The sequence below is a fragment of the Macaca mulatta genome, chromosome 9, assembly GCF_049350105.2.
Source record: "Macaca mulatta isolate MMU2019108-1 chromosome 9, T2T-MMU8v2.0, whole genome shotgun sequence".
NCBI classification, from domain to species: domain Eukaryota; kingdom Metazoa; phylum Chordata; class Mammalia; order Primates; family Cercopithecidae; genus Macaca; species Macaca mulatta.
The window spans coordinates 7,241,265-7,264,993 of record NC_133414.1 but is presented as its reverse complement, the minus strand read 5'-3'; the positions used below and the strand labels follow the sequence as shown (position 1 = coordinate 7,264,993).

The 23,729-nt window shown below is 39.0% G+C and overlaps 1 protein-coding gene across 23 annotated transcripts in view; it reads right to left on the bottom strand.

The window, feature by feature from the left end:
• TASOR2 (transcription activation suppressor family member 2) overlaps nt 1–19,817 on the bottom strand; it is a 79,014-nt gene extending 59,197 nt beyond the window's left edge. For 11 of the 23 annotated variants that reach the window (XM_015146393.3, XM_077945675.1, XM_077945678.1 and 8 more), the window contains exon 1: nt 19,480–19,817. Coding sequence is in view for 8 of the 23 variants with exons in the window: in XM_015146386.3 (XP_015001872.3) it covers nt 11,810–12,006 (197 nt within the window). In the remaining 15 variants the exon portion in view is untranslated. Of the gene's footprint in view, nt 1–11,809; nt 13,569–14,816; nt 14,885–19,479 lie in introns of those variants that run through there. The other 12 variants (XM_015146386.3, XM_015146388.3, XM_015146392.3 and 9 more) reach the window with 2 other exon arrangements.
• Between the last annotated feature and the right edge of the window lie 3,912 nt (nt 19,818–23,729).

Genomic DNA, 23,729 nt, shown 5'->3' with positions numbered 1-23,729 from the left:
TGTATATTCATACATAATAATAATCAGCAATAAAAACAGTAAAACTGATGCACGCATCTCAAAACATTAAACTGGGCAAAAGTTGTCAGACACAAAAGAGTACATATTGTAGAATTCCATACATATGCAGTTCAAGAAGCAGCAAAATTAATCTATGGTGATAAAAAGCGTTTCATTAGTTGCCTACAGTAGGGGGCAGGAATAGGAAAATTGACTGCAAGTGGGGTAAGCACAAGGGAACTTTCTGCGGTGATGGACACACACTGTATTTTTATTGGTGTAGTCATCACATAGTACATACATTTACCAAAATTCACTGAACTATATACTTAAATTGTGTTCATTTTATTGTATGAAAATTAGACCTCAATAAAGTTGAGCTGAAAGTCCCAAAACAAAACCCAATGGTTATGACTTTGGCCATAAAGGAAATTCCCAGAGTACTAAAAAACAACTGATCTCTGACCAAAGTCAAGTAAAATGACAATGTAACCATAAAAAGTTAATCTCAAAAGCCCCATGTTTGGAAATTTAAATTTTAAAAATCCTACACACAAATAGTTCATAAGTTAAAGAGTAACATGATCTAAGCTTAAGATATTATCTAAAATATCTATAAGAAAACTGTTCGTTTCAAATGTATACATTATAGAAGAAAAACATTTTTAAAATCAACAAGCTAGAGTCAATTCAAGAACTCAGAAAATGGAACAACACAGTAAACCCAAAGCTAATAACAGGAGGAAATAAAAAGAGAAGATCAGATACTATTAAATAAGTGGTAGAGTTAATTGTCATAGGTATATAAGTTTCAAGCCCAGAAGTTTTCCCACATAAACATTATTCACAAGAATGAAAACTTTCTCTTTTTTTTTTTTTTGAGATGGAGTCTCACTCTGTCGCCCAGGCTGGAATGCAGTGGTGCAATCTCGGATACTGAAACTTTCGCCTCCCAGGTTCAAGTGATTCTTCTGCCTCAGCCTCCGAGTAAGTGGGATGGGATTACAGGCGCCCACCACGAAGCTCAGCTAATTTTTGTATTTTTAGTAGAGATAGGGTTTCACCATCTTGGCCAGGGTGGTCTCAAACTCCTGACCTCAGGTGGATCCACCCACCTAGGCCTCCCAAAGTGCTGGGATTACAGGCGTGAGCCACTGCGCCTGGCCAAGAATGAAAACTTTCTCAAATTATAAGTCTAGCACAACCTTGAATGAAAACCCAGAAAGGAACAACTACAAAAGAAAATTTTAAGGTAAGATCACCAATGACAATACATGCAAAAAAAATCTTAAATAAAAACCAGAAAAACCTAAACTAGCAATACATATAAAACATAAAACAACGTGATTGAGGTAAAGCTTATGCCAGGAATTCAAGGAAGAAAGGTGTAACATTAGACAATTTATTCATAAAATTAATCATACTGAGAGATTAAAGAAAAACCTGTGCCTTACTAGATATAAAATTCAACAGCCACTCTTGATTAAAAAGATAATTCATAGTAAACAGATTAACTGATAAGCAGATATCTAGAAAGCAGCCTACATATATAATGGTGAGACATTAAAGTACTCCCTTTAAAATTAGGAAGACAATGATCCCTAATATTATCTTCTAATTATTGAGAATTTAGCAGTTCATTCCTTTACTGAAGTTTCCTTTTTCATTTACTGATTAGCTGGTATCTGTCTTTTAGTTGTTTCCTTAAGAAAGGTTCATATAAAAAGATGTAAAACTCTGAATATTTAAAACTACCAGCCAGTATGTAGTCTTTATACCCAAAAGACACCTTGGCAGGACAAAAAAATATTTGGCTCACATGTTCTTTGAGTAGCTAACATGTAGTTCTTCTACTATTTTTTGGTATTGAATGTTTCTGTTATTCTGCACCAATGATTTTCATTATATGATCTTTTGCCAGTTCAAATTTTTTACCAGAATCTGTCTCAATGTTGGGCCAGTTTTCCCTGGAGTATGTGTGTCTTTTCAATAGATTTAAGTCTTTTAAGGAAAAAAAAAACACCTTGAATTATACTTTAAGATACGTATTCTATGGAATTGGTTTTCTTTTTGGGGGCTCCAGTTTTGTCCATTTTGGATCTCTTTTGGCTGTCTTATCTATCCTTACTTACCAAAAAAAAAAAAAAAAAAAAACCATTTTAGTAATGAGATCAAAGCTATAATAAAAACTCTCCCATTAAAGAAAAGCCCAAGACCTTATAGCTTCACAGCTGGATTCTACCAAACATTTAAAGAGGAACTAATATAAATTTCTATTCAAACTTTTCAAAAAATTGAAGAGGAGGGAATATTTCCAAACTAATTCTACAAGGTCAACATTACTGATACTAAAACCAGAGGAGACAATGAAAAGAGAAAACTACAGGCCAATATCATAGATAAACACAGATGCAAAAATTCTCAATATACTAGTAAATCAAATTTTAAAACACAGTAAAAAGATATTTGCCATGATCAAGTGGGATTCATCCCAGGGATGCAAGGATGGTCCAACATGTGCAAATCAATAAATGTGATATATTAACAGAACTAAGAACAAAAACCATATGATTACTTCAACAGATGCTGAAAACGCATTTAATAAAATTCAACATCTGTTTATGACTAAAAAACAAAAAGCTCTCATCAAACTGCATATGGAAGGAACATATCTCAAAGTAATAAAGGCCACATATGACAAACCAATAGCAAACATCATCCTGAACAAGGAACAACTGAAAGTCCTTCCTCTAAGATATGGAACAAGACAAGGATGTCTACTTTCACCACTTTTATTCAATACAGTACTGAAGTACTGGGCAGAGAAATTAAGACAAGAGAAAGAAACAGAGGGCATCCAAATCAGAAAAGAGGTCAAATGAGCCTGTTCACAGATAACATGATCTTAGAAAAACCTGGACCCCACCAAAAAAAATTGTTAGAACTGATAAACAAATTTAGTAAAGTTGCAGGATACAAAATCAACATACAAAAATCAGTAGCGTTGATATACACCAACAGCAAACAATCTGAAAAAGAAATAAAGAAAGCAATCCCATTTACAATAGCTACAAAGAATATAACATACCTAGGAATCAATTTAGCCAAAGAGGTGAAAGATCTATACAAGAAAAACTATAAAAGAATTATGAAAGAAATTGAAGTGGACATTAAAAAACAGAAAGATACTTTATGCTCATGGACTAGAACTCATATTGTTGAATACTACCCAAAGTCAATTTACAGTTTCAATGCAATGAACCCCTATCAAAATTCCAGGGACATTCTGCACGGAAATAGAAATCAAATCCTAAAATTTATATGGAACCACAAAACATCCCGAACAGCCAAACCAATACTGAGCAAAAACAACAAAGCTGGAGGCATCACACTGCCTGACTTCAAAATTTACTACAAAGCTACAGCACTGGCATAAAAACAGAAACATAGACCAGTGGAACAGAACAGGGAACCCAAGTGTAAATCCATGTAGAGCCAATTCATCGTCGACAAAGGAACTAAAACATACACTGGGAAAAGGACAGTCTCTGATAAACGGTGGTGGGAAAACTGGATAACTACATGCAGAAGAATGAAACAATCTTACCATACACAAAATTCAAAACGGATTAAAGACCTATATCTAAGCATCTAAGACCCAAAACTATGAAACTACTAGAAGAAAACACTGGGAAAACGCTCCAGGACACTGGTCTGGGCAAAGTTTTTTTGTTTAAGGCCTCAAAAGCACAGGCAACCAAAGCAAAAATAGACAAATGGGATTACATCAAGCTAAAAAAAGCTTCTGCACAGCAAAGGAAACAATGAAGTACAGAGACAACCCACAGAATGGGAGAAAATATTTGCAAACTACTCACCCGCCAAAAGATCAACAACCAGAATTTATAAGGAGCTCAAACAACTCAACAGCAAGGAAGCAAGGAAACACACACCCTCCCTCCCCAACAAATAACCCAATTAAAAAACAGGCAAAAGATCTGAATAAGCATTTTTCAAAAGAAGACATAAAAGTGGCCAAGAGGTATATGAAAAAATCCTCAACATCAGGAATTACCAGAGAAATGCAAATCAAAACTATGAGACATCATCTCGCCCCAGTTAAAATGGCTTTTATTAAAAGGACAAGCAATAATGAATGCTGGCAAAGATATGGAAAAGGGGGAACCCTTACACACTGCCGGTAGAAATGTAAGTTACTACAGCCACTATGGAAAACAGTATAGAGCTTTCTCAAAAAAATAAAAACAGAACTACCATATGATACAGCAATTGCACTACTGGGTATATATCCAAAAGAAAGAAAATCAACACATCAAAAAGACATCTGCACTCCCATATTTATTGCAGCACTATTCACAACAGCCAAAATATAAAATCAACGTCAGTGTCCATCAATAGATGAATAAAGAAAATGTAGTATACACAATGCAGTATTATTCAGCTATAAAAAAGAATAAAATCCTGCCATTTTCAGCAACACTGATCATTATGTTAAGTGAAATAAGCCAAGCACACAAAGACAAATATCACACACTCTCACTCATGTGTGGAAGCTAAAAAAGTGGATTTTATGAAAACAGAGAGTAGATTTGGTGGTTATCAGAGGCTGGAAAGGGTAGGAGGAAGGAAGGAATAAAGAGAAGTTGATTAATGTATATAAACATATGGTTTGATAAAAGTAAGACATAGTGTTGATCAGTAGGTTGACTACAGTTTACAATCTATTATATATTTCAAAATGATGAAGAGAAGAATTTGAGTGGTTCTAGCACAAAGAAGAGAGAAATATTTAAGGTGACAGATATCCCAACTACACTGACTTGATCTTTACAAATTATATGAATGTATTATCACATGTATCCTAAAACTATGTACATCTACTATGCATCAATAAAAATAAATGTATACCTATTTTACTCACTTTTCTCATGTCTATCTTTTGTTTTGTTTCTTTGCATTATCAAAATTGTGGTAAAATATACTTACCAAAAAATTTCATTTCTACTTTTATGATCTTTTCCATGGTGTTTAGTCTTACCTTGGGTACTTCTGAAAGGGCTTGATCATTTTTCTCTATTTCTTTTTTTTTGCTGATTCCTGTTTCACATCCTGCTGTTGTCTGGCTGTCTCTTCCTTGAGTTCTTGTATTTTCTGCCTTCCAGTATTTCTCCATAACTTCTATGCTTCATTCATTTTACTTTCTAATACAACGTTGAGATATAATTCATATAGCATAAAATTCACCCACATAAAGTGTACAATTCAATTGCTTTTAGTATATCCACAGAATTGTGCAACCTTCACCACAATCAATAGTATGTTCATTATCCCCAAAGAAACCTTCTACCCCTTAGCTATCCTCCTCACCCCTCACTGGTTCCTAGGCCTAGGCAAACATAATTTACTGTCTCTACAGATCTGCCTATTCCAGACCATTTCTTATAAACAGAGTCATACAGTATGTGGTCCTTCATGATTGCCTTCTTTCACTTAGTCTGTTTTTGAGGTTCATCCATGTTAAAGCATATATCAATATTTCATACCTTTTTATGCCAAATAATATTCCACTTTGTGGATACACTACATTTTGTTTATCCATCAACTGATGGACATTTGGGTTGTTTCTACATTTTGGCTATTATGAATGCTGCTGCTATGAGCATTCATGTATAAGTTTTTATGTGAACATGTTTTCATTTCTCTTAGGTATATACCTTAGAGTAGAACTGCTTGCTCTTCCAGTAAATTTGTGTCTGCTCATCTGAGAAACTGCCAGGCTGATTTCAAAGTGGCTGCACCATTTTATATTTCCACCAGTAGTATACAGAAGGTTCCAATTTTTCCACAGCATTGTCAACACTTATTATCTGTCTTTTTGATTATCGCTATCTTAATAGGTATGATAAGTATATAAATGTATTTTAAAATTTGTATTAAAACCTTAGGTCACATTTTCCATATACTTCAAAAGGTCAGCAAACTTTTTCATAAAGGGTCAGAAAATAAATATTTTAGGATTATGAACCACACGGTCTCTGTCACAACTACTCATCTCTACCGGTAGAGCATAAAAACAGCCATAGAAAGTGCATAAATGGGAATGACCATGTCCCCGTACAACTTTATTTACAAAAACAGGCAAGACCACAGGCAGTAGCTTGACCACTTGTGATTTATTTTCTGGCAATATTGTTTTGAAAAACACCATCTGTAGAAAATTGTGGTTTTGCTTTCTCTTTTTTAATTTTTAATCATATAACTGTTCAGTTAACTATTGTTTATTAACAGACCATCCTAAAGTTCAGTGGCTTACAAGCACAATCATTTTTTTATCACTCACATCTCTACAGTGTTCACTGAATTCAGCTTAACTCAGCTGGGGTGGCCCTCACTCTCCTCTCTCTCATCTTCCCTCAACCAATGAGCTAGGAGAGACATGTTTTTCTCATGGAAATGGCACAGATAGAAAGAGAACAAATAAAAATACCCAAGGCCTCTTAAGGCTTAGGCTTGAAACTGACATGGGGTCACTTTGACCTTAGCAAGTCACATAGCCAAACACAAAGTCAAGGAGTAGGGAAATATTTCTGTCACTTTAACGGAAGGAACTGCATAGGGTCATGGCGTGAATATAAGGGAAAGTAAAGCACTAGGGTCAATGCAATTGATAGTGGTGATGGTTGCACAACTTGGGAATAAATTAAAAACCAGTGAACTGTACACTTTTAAATGGTGAATTTTATGGCATGTGAATTATATCTTCAATAATAAAAATCATATAGAAGAACAAAAAACTAACACAAAATATAAAAAATACACTCTACCAGTCATTGTATGGATGTCGTACATACTATTTTTGTTATACACGTCTGAATGAGATGAATTATCCTGGACTGTTATCAGCAGATTCAGGGTGTAGGGAGAGAATGGCAGTTGTCATGTTTCTTTAGGGTTCCCTCTGTTCCTAAATCAGAGGATTGCTGTTTTATAATATAGTGCCTTGTTCTTGTTCCTTGTCTAATCTTCAAATGTAATCTGGTTCAGGAGGGCCTTTACTGCCAGGTCTGCTTACCTCTTAGGGACAGAACCCTAGATTTCCAAGGTTATGCACTCATTTCTAGGAGTATTTTATTAGCACTAAGATCTCTGCCTCCCCCATGCCCCACCCAGGCACTTTCTCATTCTACTTTCTCCTTCCTTGATGGATACCATATGGCTCCTCAGTCTTAGGAATACAAGACTTCTCTCTTTGGACAGGGCTGATTCTGGATATGAGTAAGTTGCTGGAGATACCTGAAATATGCTTCCTCTGCGCAACTTTATCTTCGTCACAGAACTGCTGGAACTTCCCACTGGGGATTCCTAACAGCACTTGCATATAATTTGAAGTTAAGAAGGTTTCCTTTTTCCCTAAATTTGTTAAAATGCAGTTTGAGAGCTAGCCCCTCGTTCTCTGCCCCCATTCTTCTTTTCAGAAGTAGGAAGATTAAGAATGAATCTGGTCTTGTTCCTTTTGGAAATATACATTTGGTACAATGAGGTTTTGTTCTATTTTTTGTTTGTTTCTGTTTTACTGATCAGGGCACTTAACAGGCCCTTTCAACCTAGAAACTCACCTCCTTCGGTTCTAGGACATAGTTTCCTTCCACTGTATTAGATGAAGAACCTCCGTGGCTAGTCCTCTCGTTTTCTTACTATTTCACTCTTATTTTCTAATTCTTGTTGCTCTTCTGGTTTTTGGGGAAGAATTCTTCAGTTTTATTATCTAAACCTTGTATTAAATTTTTAAAAAATTTATTCTGTTGCAGCAATTTTTTAAATAATTTCTCTTTTTAAAACAGAACCTTTTTCATCTTTCACAGATGGAATATCTTCTCTTTAAAGATACTAGTTTTATTTGTTGAAGTTTCTTCTGTTCTCTAAAGTAAATCTATTTATACTCAGCTCCTTTTATTTCCTACTTGGTCTCTTTTTCATTACAGACTTTCATCCCATGGCAGGTGACCCTTGGCTGTACATTTATGCTCAAATGTGAGGCATTTAAAAGCTGACTAGGGCCAGGCACCAGTGGCTCAAGCCTGTAATCCTAGTACTTTGGGAGGCCAAGGTGGGAGGATCACTTATGCTCAGGGGTTCAAGACCAGCCTGGCAACAAAGTGAGACCCCATCTCTACAAAAAATAAAAATATTAGCTGGACGTGGTGGCATATGCCCGTAGTCCCGGCTACACACGAGGCTGAGGTGGGAGGATGGCTTGAGCCCAGGAGTTCCAGGCTATAGTGAGTTATGATGGCGCTACTGCACTTCAGTCTGGGTGACAGAGTGAGGCCCTGTCTCAAAAAATAAAAGCTGAATAGAAGCTGTGGTACGTGAACAATGCTTCCTGACCAGCAGCTCTACTCTTCGGATGATCTGATGGATCCAACTGTTCAATCAGGTGAATTCCCATAGTTCATATCTGTTCAATACTTTGCCATGGGCTGGTAAGTTTCCCCAGCTAGGAATCCGTTAATATGTTGTTGAGGGACACGTAAGCCTGACAGTTTGGAAGCCAATCAAAAAAAGACAACTGCTCTAGGTTCAGCATGTTGACCTGACTTTCACTCAATCTTCATTTTCATTTAGGTGCTTCACCCCCACCTCAGCCATCTGGAGCCTCCCAGTTAATGTCTCCTGAGTATAAACTTTCAGTCTTCTGTCAAGGTAGAGGAGAGAGTAGTTGTCTGGGTGTATGGGAGTGGAGAAGGGGTTTCAGGGTGTCAAAATGATAAAGACCATCAACCAACCCTTCTATTCCCACCCTGTCCTGTAATCCTTGACTTCAGAAATACTGTACTTGATACCCCCAATTCCTAAAACTTTTCCAGATTCTGTGGAAAGAATCTGCTTGCTCCTTGTTGGCTTACCTCTCTTCAGCTTTCAGCATTCTCTAATTCATGAAATCATTTATTACTTGCCCATCTCCTTTCTAGTTTTCCAAATATTGATTTCAGCTGTATCTTACTCTCACCTCCTCTTGATCTTTGTGGATTTATAGCCTTATTCTTTTACTATAATCCTACAGAGACTCCTGAAGAGTGTATACAATTGAATATGTTAGACTAAAAGTGTCTACTTAACCTGTCTTAATTTCTACAGTTAAAAAACGATGCAGCTACCTCCTACAATGGTAGCTACTATTGCCATTATTTTATATTTTAATTTGTGTAATTATGAAGACCTCATTTTACTAATGTACCCACCAGAGCCCTAATTACATACCAAATCAATACATATTAATAATTAGCTGTTAGTGTATATGTATGTACTCAATAGTCATTTACTCAAATGCATAAAAAGCACAATCTAAAGATCTTCAATGATATTCTCTCAAAGCATCCTGTCCTTTTCTTGCATGATTTATAATTACATATGTGTAGTTTCTTCATTAATGTCATTTTCCTTCATAAGCCAAGCAATATCATGGCAGGAACCATATCTGTTTTGTTTACTACTGATTACTCAGCATCCAGTCCAATTCCTAGCACATAGTGACTGTTTAGTAAATATGAATTTGGTAACTGAAGAATAAATAATACTTGGCATTTAATCTGTTCCAAAACTCAGAAAAAGAAATAAAACTTCTCAACTATTTTTACAAAGCAAGCAGATGCGAATATCAAAACTAGACAAAACATTGAAAAACAACTACAGACCAATCTCTTATGAATATTGACAAAAAAATCCTAAATATATGCATTGGCAAAGTAAATCCATCAGGACATTAAAATAATAACAGATCAATTAGGGCTCATTCTAAGATGCAAAATGGTTCAATAAATAGTAAATCCATAAATTTAACCATACTAATAGGTCAAAGTAAAAAACCATAAAGGGGCAGCTGGGGTTTGGGATGGGGTAGGAGAGCCACATGTCAGACTGTCAAAAGGAAGTTACTATATAACGTTCACCAGATGCCTTGTAACATGCAAATTTTTTGTTGCTGCACAGTATTTCTTCATTTATACATGCTATTTTTTTACCATACTTAATCCAAAAACAAATTAAGACGCCCCCAAAGGAAACTAGTAACAGTGAAAAATGTCCTACCATAAATTATTCAGGAGAAAGAAAAGCAAGTTCCAAAAGAAATATATGTGTAATATACCACATCTTAAAGAATATAAACCACAATTTAAACAATGGTCATCTTCTGCACACTTATCAATATCTGGTATTTTTTCTTGTTTATCTGATTGTCCTCCAACCACTAGATAAGTTTCATGAATACAGGGGCCTTGTGCTTTTCAATGCTGTACTGCCAGTGCTCAGAACAGTGCCTGTTATACAGTAGGGTTTCAATAAATTTTACTTAACAAATTATCAATTAGTTTTCCAGATCATTTTATTTCTCATTAAAGCCCCTCAGTACCCTCTCACTGCCCTCAGAACACAAAACACACCCTTCTGGCAATGGACAAGTAAAATTTGGTCCCTGCCAATTTCCCACACCTCATCTTGCTCTACTTTCCCCTGACTGCTGAGTGCCAGCTACATGGATCTTTCTTTTTATAGCTTTTTCCTCTTTTAAGGCCTTTTGCATGCTGTTATTTCTGATCAGATTTCTTTTTTTTTCTCCCCATTCCTCCCATGGTTGAGCTCCTTCTCTTCCTTAGTGACATTTATTTAAGTCATCCACTCAGATAAACCTCCGATCACCCCGCTGAAAGTAGGTGTTTTCTTTAAAGCATTAGAACATGGAATAAATTTACTTTTTGGAAGGTTGGGAGAGGTCTATTTTACCCACCAGAATGTAAGGTTTATAGAGGCAGGCTTTGTCTTGTTCACCAAAGTCCCCAGTGTCCAACAGAGCTCCTAGCACCACAGTAGATAATCAAACATTCTGTGAAGTTATCTTTGGGTGGGACAAGTACAGGTAGTTTTTGTTTACTTTTTACAGCTTTATATATTATCTGAAATTTTAAATAAACATAATCTGGGTGAAATAAAGCTATTTCTACTTTGGAAAAAAGATCTCCTATAGTCCTAAGTAGCAGCCAGTTACAGCTGTGGTTTTGTGGGGTTTTTTCCCCCCAGAAATGAGGTTGTTAAGGTTGGTCTTGAACTCCTGAAGTTACAGTTTTTTTTTTTTTTTTTTTTTTTTAATGAAGAAAATGTAGGGAAAACCAATAGAATTTCTCAGAAGTCAAAACAGAGACCCAGAAAACAAAGTGACCCTATTAAAACCCAGAAAATACAATTTGAGAAATGTACGATTTTCACAGAAACTTAAACATTCATTAAAAAACTTTTTGGCCACGTACAAGATTAAACCAAGATAATAACGCACAAAGGGAGTAAAAACTAAGGTAATAACCTGCAAATACTTGAAGCGCAAAGTCCATGTGCAATCCCTCTTCCACATTTCAAAAGACGACCTTAGTAAGGTTTACACAGGCACACACACAAACTAGCACCATCTCTCTGGTGGTTCTGCAAGGGCTCCACTACTACCACCCACAACCTACTCACAATCAGGAGTGAAGCAAGCCTTCAGGTACCATACAAAAGTGTCTTTCATCACCTGGGCTCTGCTGCGGGGCCTCACTGACCGTGCCAAAGCTTCTCTCCCCACACCCTCACCAGAAGGTAAAACGCTACTAGACAGAATCAGCCCCTTTTCTCGGGTCTCCTTCGCACTCAGTGCTGCAGTAAGAGCCACTTCCGTGGGTGAGCCCGCCCCAAGCAGAGCTGGAGTCAGAGCTTCCCACAACAGCATGGGGGAGACCTGGGCCCCTCCCCGACTCACCTCATGGTGTGTGGGGGAGGGGGCTGTGTCTCTGCTCTGCCGGCAGCCCCTCCGGCCCCCTCCCGCCAGCCAAGGCCAGTGCGCCAGGGTGGGGAACTCGGCGCAGGTCGTGCAGAGCGTGTAGGGCGCGGGGCCCGTAGCGCCATTTGAAAGTCAACAAGGGTGACGCCAGCTCCGCGAGCGGAGCCCAGGGTCATGGCCCTGACTCGGCGCCCACGGATCCCACAGAACGAGGGGATCCCTGCAAACCCCGCTGAGCCCGCACAGCCAACAGGGATGGGAGATCCCCGCACACTCCGTAGACCCAACGGAGCTTGCAGGGGGTGGGAACTCCACACATCAGGGACCCCTACAAAACCCGCAGGATCCGGGGACCCCGCAGACCTGGGCAGACCTGGGCGGGCTCAGTCGTCAGAACGTAGCAAAAGACAGCAAGCCAACTCCCCCCGAGTTCTTGGACGTCACACAGTAACCCCACTAGGAGGATGATCTTAGTGTTATTTTACAAAACTCACTCCAAGCTTCAATTTCCTTAAGTGTCCTGCCCGCAAGCCCCCAGTAAGGATATCTAACAATCTCAGGTCTAATCTAAAATCCACGTTCTTTTCACTACAGTGATCTCAAGTTATTATAACTCTTCGTCCCACCGTCATTTATGCAGCCTCACCGGCTACAGTTTGATGCAGCTTTTTAAATTTACTATGTAGATAATTTAAAAAAAAGTATTTATACATGTAACAAAATTAAAAGTCATACTGAATGTGGCTTTTTTTTTTTTTTTTTTTTGAGACAGAGTGCAGTGGCAGAATCTTGGCTCACTGCAATCTCTGCCTCCTGGGTTCAAGCGATTCCCCTGCCTCAGCCTCCTGAGGAGCTGGGATTACAGGCATGGGCCACCACGCCTAGCTAATTTTTGTATTTTTAGTAGAGAAGGCATTTCACCATGTTAACCTGGCTGGTTTCAAACTCCTGACCTCAACTGATCTGCCTGCCTCTGCCTCCCATATGACTTTTTAATACTTCACATATCTGCAGGAAAGCTGATACCAATGCCTGGGGCAGGGATGAGGTCCTTTCCCAATAAGCCATGCAGCCTAACAAAATTCACCAAAAATTAAATCAAATGGAGGTGCAGGGGGAAGATGAAGTATTTGGCCTGACCCCAGGACGTCTTTACTCATTATGTTTTAACTAAGCAACCTAATACCCACATGCATTTCCCAGAAGAAAGCCTAATTAGCAGATATTATTAATCATTACCATTAGTGTGTTATGTAGTATATAGGATAATTTGAACTTATAAAGCAAGTTAAATTTATAAAGAATTATGTAGATTAACAGCTATTCAAAATACAAAATTCACTAAGGTATTTAGTATATCCAGTAGAAAAGAAATTACCTTTTTTAAAAACTTTTTTTTGGGATTACACCCCATGAGTAAAGGGTATTACGCCTATGTACTATGACTTTTTCATTTAGCTGTGACTTATTTTTTTGATTTAATATTCAATTTTTAAGATTGTTTTAACATTCTCAAAATCCAGTTTACTTTACCATAAAAAGTATTTTTGGTAATCAGGCTGATGCTCATAAACACCAGAATTTTTTTCCTGCTACATTATGTAAAAACAACAACAAATTATTTAGAAACCATACTTTCTATATTCAAGATCATATAATTTTTTTTTTTTTTTTTGATACAGAGTCTCACTCTGTCGTCAGGCTATAGTGCAGTGGCGTGACCTCAGCTCATTGCAATCTCTGCCTCCCAGGTTCAAGCAATTCCCTTGCCTCAGCCTCCCGAGAAGCTGGGACTACAGGCATGTACCACCATGCCAGGCTAATTTTTTGTATTTCAGTAGTGACGGGGTTTCACCATATTGGCCAGGATGGTCTCGATCTCCTGACCTCGTGATCCATCCACCTCAGCCTCCCAAAGTGCTGGGATTACAGGCGTGAGCCACCGCACCCAACCTCAAGATCATGTAATTTTCATTAGAATTATTTCAAAGCTTATATGGTGACTTTTTAAGACATCTATATACAGTAATGACCATTGTTCTGGCTCCTCATGAACTGGGTTTATGAGTTTGTGCTTTAGCATTAAACCGTCTTTCACCTGTATAAAATGTTGCATCATATTCATTAATATACTTATTGTAATGATACATACTGCTAAGTAGTTTTGTCCCTCTTACAAGAAAATCCTGAGAATAAATTTCTCTCAGAAACAATTATATTTCAAGACCCACTTTTGGGTACTCTTGATTATTAAATATGACAAAAGAGAAAGTGACATCTGATTAATGCCAGAACAAAAATAATTATATATGGCCACGACCTCTACATGTAGCCCACACAAAATGTCCTGGGCACCGATAAATAGGGGATATGCACAAGGGTGAAATAGGTGCCTCAACTGGACAAACCTCAGGCATTGGGGTCTTGAATATTCTTTCTCCTAATGAGGGAGCAGGTGTACATGAAAGGTTCTAACCAGGGTCTCTTTCACCATGCCAAGGACGGTAGTGAATCTTTATACAAAATATTAGCAAGGGATTTAGTTCTCCAATTAAATGTAATTAAAATCTTACTAGGAGAAAACAGTACACTCCAGATACATTTCTTATGATAATAACAGTAATTTTAAAAAGCAAATTTAAAAAGCCAACTAAGTCAATCAATAAAAGCAAAAGCTATCTGAAGAGTAATAATAGGTAATCTTTTAGCAAATATAAACAAGAAAAAAGGAAAAAATTAAATATTGAAAACAAAGATGATATAACCACAAATACAAGGAAGATATTTCTAAAATTATAAATCACCATGTATAATTTATATCAATAAATCCGAAAACCACAAAAATATAATTTACCAACATTGGTCTAAATGGAAGAAACATTTAATAAACCAGTAATGACGAAGAAAATGAAAAGAGTAGTCAAAAACTCTACCCCTTCTTCCAAAAGACCAGTTCCAGAGATTCACTGTTTTACTTTTAACTTACCAAAAATCCACAATTATCAAAAATTATCAAAAATCCACAAGTTTGGCAATGTATGTCTGTTGGGGAAGCTGTGGGAAACAAAGTGAAAGAGGAGTAAAAGACCAGAAGAGAATATTTACTATGTAGATAATTTAAAAATGTATTTATACATCAAGATAAATAAAACATAGATGGAAATTCACATTTAATAAATTATGAATAAACACATTTAAAAACACCTCCAATTTACAGATTTATGACAATCTCAAGCAAGATATATACATGTTTGTTTTTCTGAGATGGGGTCTTGCTCTGTCGCCCAGGCTGGAGTACAGTGGTGTGATCTCTGCTCACTGCAACCTCTGCCTCCCCGGTTCAAGCAATTCTTCTGCCTCAGCCTCCCGAGTAGCTAGGACTACAGGCGCGCACCCCCATGCCCAGATAATTTTTGTATTTTTACTAGAGACAGAGTTTCACCATATTGGCCGGGCTGGTCTCGACCTCTTGACCTCGTGATCCGCCTGCCTCGGCCTCCCAAAGTTCTGGGATTACAGGCGTGAGCCATGGCGCCTGGCCGATACATACATGTTAACAGCAAAACATCAAAAAGCTAAAGACCAAAACAAACAACAAAAGAACCCCCAAGGCAGTCAGAACAAAATGAATTGATAAGACAGATAGGTGACTTTTCAAGAGCAATAATGAAAGCCAAAAGACAGAAGAATAAGAGCTTCATCATGCTGAAAGAAAACAATTGCCAACTTTTGTATTCAGCAAAAACATCGTTCAAGAATGGCTGCAAAATAAAGACATTTTCAGGTGAACAAAAACTGAGTGTTCATCATCAATAGATCTTCAATAAAAGCCATTCCAAAGGTTGTACTTTTTAAAGGAGACAGGGTCTTGCTCTGTCACCCAGGATGGAGTGCAGTGGCACGATCATGGCTCACTGCAGTATCAACCTCCTGGGCTCAAGCAATCCTCCCACCTCGGCCTCCCAAGTAGCTGGGACCACAGGTGTGTGCTACCACGCTCAGTTAATTTTTTTTGTTTTTTTTTTTTTGTATAGATGGGGTCCCATCATGTTGCCCAGGCTGGTCTCAAACCTGGCTCAAGCAATCCTCCCAGCTCGACTTCCCAAAGTGCTAGGATCACAGGCATGAGCCCACACAACCAACCAATTTTCTGAAATTATATAATGAAATGTGTCATCATGTGAAAGAGCTGCATAATTCAGTGAACCAATATTTTCCAAGTGACCCATGTGTAGGTAAAAGAGCCCTTGAAAGTGCAAGGCAGGCCACTGGATTTTAATGTTAGAGCATGAGAAGTTCATTCATACGATTTCCAATTCTATACTGCAGCTAACGTTTAACAAATTGTTAGGGGCTGGATGTTACAGTCCCAGTGCTTTGGCAGGCTGAGGCAGGACTGACTGCTAGAGGCCCGCAGTTCAAGACTAGCTTGGGCAACATAGCAAGACTCCGTCTCTACAAAAAAAAAAAAAAAAATTAAAAATTAGCTGGGCCTGGTAGTGTGTGCCTGTAGTCCTAGTTACTCAGGAGGCTGAGGCAGGATTGTCTGAGCCCAGGAATTGAAGGCTGTAGTGAGCTACGATCTCATCACTGCACTCTAGCCTGGACAACAGAGCAAGACACTGTCCTAAAAAACAAAACAGAAACAAAAACACAAAACTGTTAGGTTTTGATAAGTATCAAAAAAGAACATAATCATCTGAAAAGATTAAAACATTTGTCTCTTTTCTAACTACTCAGCTGAATGAGGCTGGATTTTCTTCATGTACTTCAACTAAAATAATACATGGCAACACAATGAATACAAAAGCAGATGAGACTCTAGTCATTAAAGGTGACATTCAGCATATTTGCAAAAATGTACAAAAATCCCATTCTTATCACTAATTTTGGGGGGATAAAATATGTTAAGATGTAATGGGTTATTATATTTAAAGGTATCAATAAATAAACATACATTTCAAGTTGATCAGTTTTAATATCTAATATGGTAATTATCAATTGATATAATCCAATAAACAAAAGATCTTTGGGATCTTCAGTGGTTTTCTGAGACGGAGTCTCACTATGTCAAGCAGTAGAGTGGCACAGCCTTGGCTCACTGCAACCTGTCTCCCAGGTTCAAGTGATTTTCTTGTCTCAGCCTCCCGAGTAGCTGGGACTACTGGCACCTGCCACCACCACGTCCAGCTAATTTTTGTATTTTTAGTAGAGATGGTGTTTCACCATGTTGGCCTGGCTGGTCTCTAACTCCTGACCTCAAGTGATCCGCCTCCCTTGGCCTCCCAAAGTGCTGGGATTACACGCGTGAGCCACCATGCCTGGCCCCCTCAATGGTTCTTAAAAGTGTAAAGGGGTCCTGGGAATAAAGTTTCTAAATTGCTAAACTATAGGCACGTGCTTTAACATGAGTGAATCTCAGAAACACAATGCTTAACAAAAGCAACTCATAGAATACAGAATATGACTTTATTTAAAGTTCAAAAACAGGTAACAGTAAACAATGATAGTTAAGGATACCCATATAGGTGATAAAACTGTTTAAAAAGGCAAGGGAATAATTAACACAAAATTAATAATGGCCATTGTAATGGGGGGCAGGGAACGCATTCCTCTTGGGGTAGAAACACACAAAAGGTTTCTAAACTAACTAAAGTTTCTAAAGCTTTTAAATTAGGCTTTTATTAATTTTTGTTATGAAAGATGCCATTAATATGTACTGACAAAAAAGCATATTTATTACAGATACACTTTGTCAGTACATATTAACGGCATATTTCACAATAAAAATTTTTAAAGAAGAAAAAGGGAGATGCATATATTCTCCTAGAAAGAAAAACTCAAATGAATGTCTCTTCAAATTATAAATTCAACACCATCACAAACAATATCCCAAGATTTTCTATAGGACTTAAAAAGTTATAATTTCTTCTGGAAAAAAAAAATGCAAAAAAAACAAAAAACAAAAAACAAAACCCAAAGCTCTTTTTCAAAAGAAAGTACCAAAATATATTATAAAACTATGATAATTAAATTCTATGGCAACAGTTACATGGGCGAAAGAAAAGAGAGCTCAGACCCAATAAAAACATCAGCAAATGATATGACCTGGCTAAAAAGACTTAACTTTTGTATTCGCCAAGGAAGATAAAAATTAAAACAGAATGCTACTTTCAATTACTAGGTGGCTAAGATATTTTAAAAATACCATTATCATCCAGTGCTGGCTAGCATGGAATAAAAACACATCTTTTGAGCAAGTGAACACAAAAAGGTACAATCATTTCAGGGCAATTTAGCAACATTATTATCCAGCACTCGCATAAAGAATCAATTCTACAGAAATACTATCATGACCACCTGAAGCACTGTCTATAACGGCAAGAGATAATCACTGCAGTATTGTCAGTTATAGGGATATCTTGAAAATAACTTGAATGTCTACCAATAGAAGAAGATTCACTTGATAAATACATGCCGTATCGATCTATTTTTACTAAATAGATATACTGTATTTAACAAACACCATGTCTCAGTCAAGTTCTTAGGCACTTCACCGATTTTAACCCATTTTAACAACTATGTTTGGACCACAGGAGATGCTTATAACCTCCCTTTAAAGAAAATTAGTTACATTTGGGCAAATGTTCTGTATACACAAAATTTCGAATATACCGTCTTTGTCTTCCTTAAAGTAACTGTGGACTTTCTGTCACCCTTTTTCTGGCCTGGCTTAGTTATTTATTGATGTACAGTACTGGACATACTGCATACAGCCAGCCATTCCTATAAGGCAGTTTTTCAACACAAGGGTATTCTTGCCCCATTAGGGGACACTGCTTTGTTACAAACCTCCTAGGCAGGATTACCGCCAGGCTCACCCCTAGTTTTATTCAGGGAACACTGTAGACTCTCGGATCGCGAAAGCTATTCCAATAATAGCATACAGTTGTATGCCACATATTTAAGTTTTGGATACACTTTCATAAACTTTACTACTCTAATTTTACCTTACAGGGAGAATAAGGAAGAGTAAGCGATTAAGAGAAACTGGAGAATTCCCAAAGTAATCTTCCTCAAAATTTCAGAGTCATCAACCCAGTTCTCCCACGAAACGCTGCCTGGCGCCGCCTTCAGACAAACTTCTGGGCTGCTCGGACCAAGTTCTCCTAACGCTCCTGCACGGCTGGGGTTTGCTGCTAAAATGACCCTCCCTACGGAGAGACCTGTTTTACCCTCTAAAGAAAAAGTGGCGCATTGCCATGAAGAACCCGCAGGAAATGATTTCCCAGCCGGTGCAAACCCGAAGACCGAAACTTCAGCCAAGAACTTATCATCATATCCCTGAGGACGAAGCTGTCCCCCGACAGCCGACGCAAACGAAACGCCTCAAAAAGGGGCAAGACGACAGGGTTACGACCTCTCTGCCGCCGACACCGAGCGCGGCCACAAGTTGTAGCGCAGGACAGAAGGTCGACTCATCTAGAAGGCGCCGACCCCTCCCACCCCCTCACCTGGAGCGCCGCAAAAGATGAGGAGAACGCGCCGACCCTCGCAGCCAAGCCCCGGCAGCTGCCCGAGCGCTCAGCCTCGGAGACCGCCGTCCTCCTCGCAGGGTTCCCGGGCGCCCAGGCCGGGGAGGGACTTACCCGTGCTTGGCTTGGCCGCCGCCCCCGAGGACCTGAGATCCCGGCTTGGCCTCCTTCCCATGCTTCTCCCGGCCGTGCTCTGCGTCCTCCCCGGCCCTCGCGACACCTGCGCACGTGGGAAGCACCAGTCGCCGGCTCCGCGCTCCCGCAGGGAGCCCCCTCAGGGGCACGCCGTCCGCCCCGGCCCCGGGGTCCTCGCCGCGGGCGCTGACAGGGACGCCACGCCTGTCCGCGCTCTGTCTCCCGTCAGGGTCTCAGGCGAGAGGCAACCCCGGGACGCCCGGCAGCCTGCGAGAACATGTCGACTTTCTCGCTGACCGGCGCTAGCCACCGGAAGTAAAACCTCGCGGCCAAAGGAAAAGAAAAGGGGAGAGGGGGCAAAAAAAGAAAGTGAAAACTGAAGTGAGGCGTCCCCCTCAGAGATGGGAACCAATCGCCTGGAAGAAACCAAGGCGCAGGCGCGGACCGAGGTCAGCGTCCACGCGGCGCTCGCGTCTCCCCTCTGCGCAGGCGTAAGGCCACAGCTCGCTCCTGATTGGGCCCCGATCCCTGCGAACGCGTGGCGTCTCGCGATGGCGACCCCTAACCGGATGCGGAAGATGCCCTTGGGAAGAGGCGGGAGAGGACCTCTGGGCTGACCTAGCGTGCTCTGGCAGTGGTCCACGTGGTCGCCCTCAGGCGCCTTCGCCGCTGTCTGCGTTTCCCTCTGTTGCTTCTGCTGCTGCTGCAAGAACAGTTGATTTGTCTGGCCCAAATGCAACATTTCCGAAATCTTGCCCTTGTTTTAATCCATATAGCGGGCGTGGCTGTTACCCCTAGGAAAGCACCTCTAGAAATTTATAACACATGCACAGAGAGCTACGGTAACCATAAATAAAGTGACCATCAATAAGTTCAGGTTTATTATCCTTGCCCATGATAAATAGTCATGCAGACATTGCTTAACTGTAGGGACACCTTATGAGAGAGATGCCTCATTAGGCAATTTGGTCCTTGAGTGAACATCATAGAAACCTAGAAGCATAACCTACTACATACTAATGCTATAAGCCATAGCTCATTACTCCTGGCTACAAACCCATGCTATATGTTATTGTACTGAATACTGTAGAAATTATAACACAATGGTAAGTATTTGTATAAGCATATCTAGACATAGAAAAGGTACAATAGAAATACAGTATAAAAGATAATGGTACACCTGTGTAAGGCATTCTCATGAATGGAGCTTGCAGTACTGGCAGTTGCTCTGGGTGAGTCTGTGAGTGAACAGTGAGAATGTAAAGGTCTGGGACATCACTGTACACTCTTGTAGACTTCATAAACTCTGTATACCTAAGCTACATTGAATTTACTTTTTAAAATTCTTTCATAGTTAACCTTAGCTTACTGTAACTTTTTAACTTTTTAAAATGTTTAAAAACTTTTTAAGACTCTTTTGTAATAAGACTTAAACACATTGTACAGCTGCACACAAATATTTTCTTTATATCCTTAATCTGTAAGTTTTTTTTCTATTTTTTTAATTTTTAATTTACTTTTTAAACTTTTTTTGTTAAAAACTAAGACACAAACACACATTAGCCTAGGCCTACACAGCATCTGGAGAGTCGATATCATTGTCTTCGCCTCCATTTTGTCCCATTGGAGGGTCTTCAAGGGCAACTACATGCATGGAGTTGTCATCTTTTATGATAACAATGCTTTCTTCTGGATACTTTTTGAAGAACCTGCCTGAGGTTGTTTTACAATTAACTTAAAAAAAAAAAAAAAAGGAGTACATTCTAAACGATAAAAGTATAGTAAATAAATAAGCCAGTAACATAGTCTGTGATCATGATCAAGTATTATGCACTGTACATAACTGTGTATGCTATACTTTTTTTTTTTTTTTTGGAGACTCAGTCTCACTCTGTCACCAGGGCTGGAGTTCGGTGGCATGATCTCAGTTCATTGCAACCTCCACCTCCCAGGTTCAAGCGGTTTTCCTGCCTCAGCCTCCCAAGTAGCTGGGATTATAGGCACCCACCACCACACCCAGCTAATTTTTGTATTTTTAGTAGAGACAAGGTTTTGACATGTTGATTAGGCTGGTCTTAACTCCTGACCTCAGGTCATCTGCTCACCTTGGCCTCCCAAAGTGCTGGGATTATAGTGTGAGCCACTGCGCCTGGTCATGTGTGCTGTACTTTTATGTGACTGGCAGTGCAGCAGATTCATTTACACCAGCATCACCTCAAACACATGAGTAATGTGTTTTATGAAAATAAGATGGCTACAACATCACTAGGCAATAGAACTTTTCAGCTCTATTATAATCATATAAGATAACTGTTGGATATGTGGTCTCTTGTTAACTGAAACATTAAGTGACATATGACTGTACCAATGAGAGAGATTAAGTGCTAATGAACATGTATCATGAGTCAAGCACCGTTCTGGTAATACGAAGAGATTCAGTCATTGTGTTTACTGTTTACCGTAACCAGGTGCTGTAATAGACACTGGTTTTACAATCATGAACAAGATAGATAAGGACCCTGCCCATTATGGAATTTATTGCAGAGGTGAGTCACAAACACAGGTAAATCACCGCCATGACAAAATAGAATTTCAGATAATAATACATGCCATGAAAACTCACTGGAAATGCTAGTGGATGGGACTGGGGGCTGGAGGCCAAGGACGGAAGCAGTAGAACTACAAGATCTTACTGAAATGGGCACATTTGAGGTCAAACCCTAAAGATCAAAACTGATAGAACCAAAGCCTGGAATACATGGAGGAAGAGCTTTCCAGGCAGAAGGAAAAGCAAGTGCAAAGGACTTGAAAAGTGAAATCAAACCTATTCAAGAACAGAAGAAGGCTGACTGTGGAAGTAGGGAGTGAAATATAACTATTTTAATAGTGTACAAAACCAGAATGTACAACTCCATGATTTATCACAAGGCAAATATTCATGAAACCAACACCCCCATCAAGAAATAGAACATTGCCAGTACCTCACCCCTCTTCCCTAGCCTAAGCACTATTCTGACTTCCATGGTAATCTCTTCTTTGCTTTTAAAATTAAGTTTGCCAACTAAATAGGCACTCTGAAACTTTATCATTTAGTTTGCTTGTGGTTTGAACTGTATATAAAGTGAATGATTTTGTGCCTGCTTGTGAGACTCACTATGTTTTTGGGTGTACTTGTTCTTTCATTTTCATTGCTGTATATGTAGGTGTGAATGTAACACATTTGCTTTACCCATTGTATTATTGATGGATATTTGGGCTGTGTCCAGTTCTTGGCTATTATAAATAATACTTTTGTGATCATTCTCGTTTGTATCTCTTGGTGTACATGGGCACTCATTTCTGTTGGATGAAAACCTAGGATTGGGATTTTGGAATGCTAGACATGATCATTTGGATTTTTGTTTCTGCAAATATTTATGACCTTATTCCCCACAGTTGGCCAAGTTTCCTTCTCTACTTCATTGATGTTGGGCTTGGTCTAAGTGAGGTCTTTTGGCTGATAGAATATTAGCAGACATGATGCAGCAGGATTCTTAAGTGTGCTCATGCTATTTGAGTTGGCTCTTGTGCTCAGGTGATTCATATGGGGAGAAAATATCTCAGGTAGCCGTTGTCTCCTCAGCCTGAGTCTCCAGAACAAACCTATGTGGAATAGATGTGACACCAACCCACAGTCCAACACACTTTGGATTAGCAGAGCCTTAGACATCCTGAAGATCAAGGAGTCTGAGAGTTAATGCTGTTATCACAAGCTAACCGACTTTGGGGTGATTTATTATAGGGCATTATGGTGGCAATAACAAGGGCATATGTTCAACTTTAGCAGATAATTTCAAACTTTTTGCAAGCTGGTTTTACTAAGTTATACAGTTCCACAAAGATAATTCTAGTTTGTCTACATCTTTGCCAACACTTTTGAATTGTAGCCACTCTGAAGGGTGTGTCAAGGTTTGAATTTGCATAGTATCCAATGTTTTTCTTTTTCAAGTGTGTTTTGGCTATTCTAAGTCTTTTGTTTTCTTTTTTTTTTTTTTTGAGACGGAATATCACTCTTGTTGCCCAGCCTAGAGTGCAGTGATGCAAGCTTGGCTCACTACAACCTCTGCCCCCCAACCCCCAACCCCCTATTCAAGCAATTCTCCTGCTTCAGCCTCCCTAGTAACTGGGATTACAGGCATCTGCCACCACGCCTGGCTAATTTTTTACATTTTTAGTAGAGATGGGGTTTC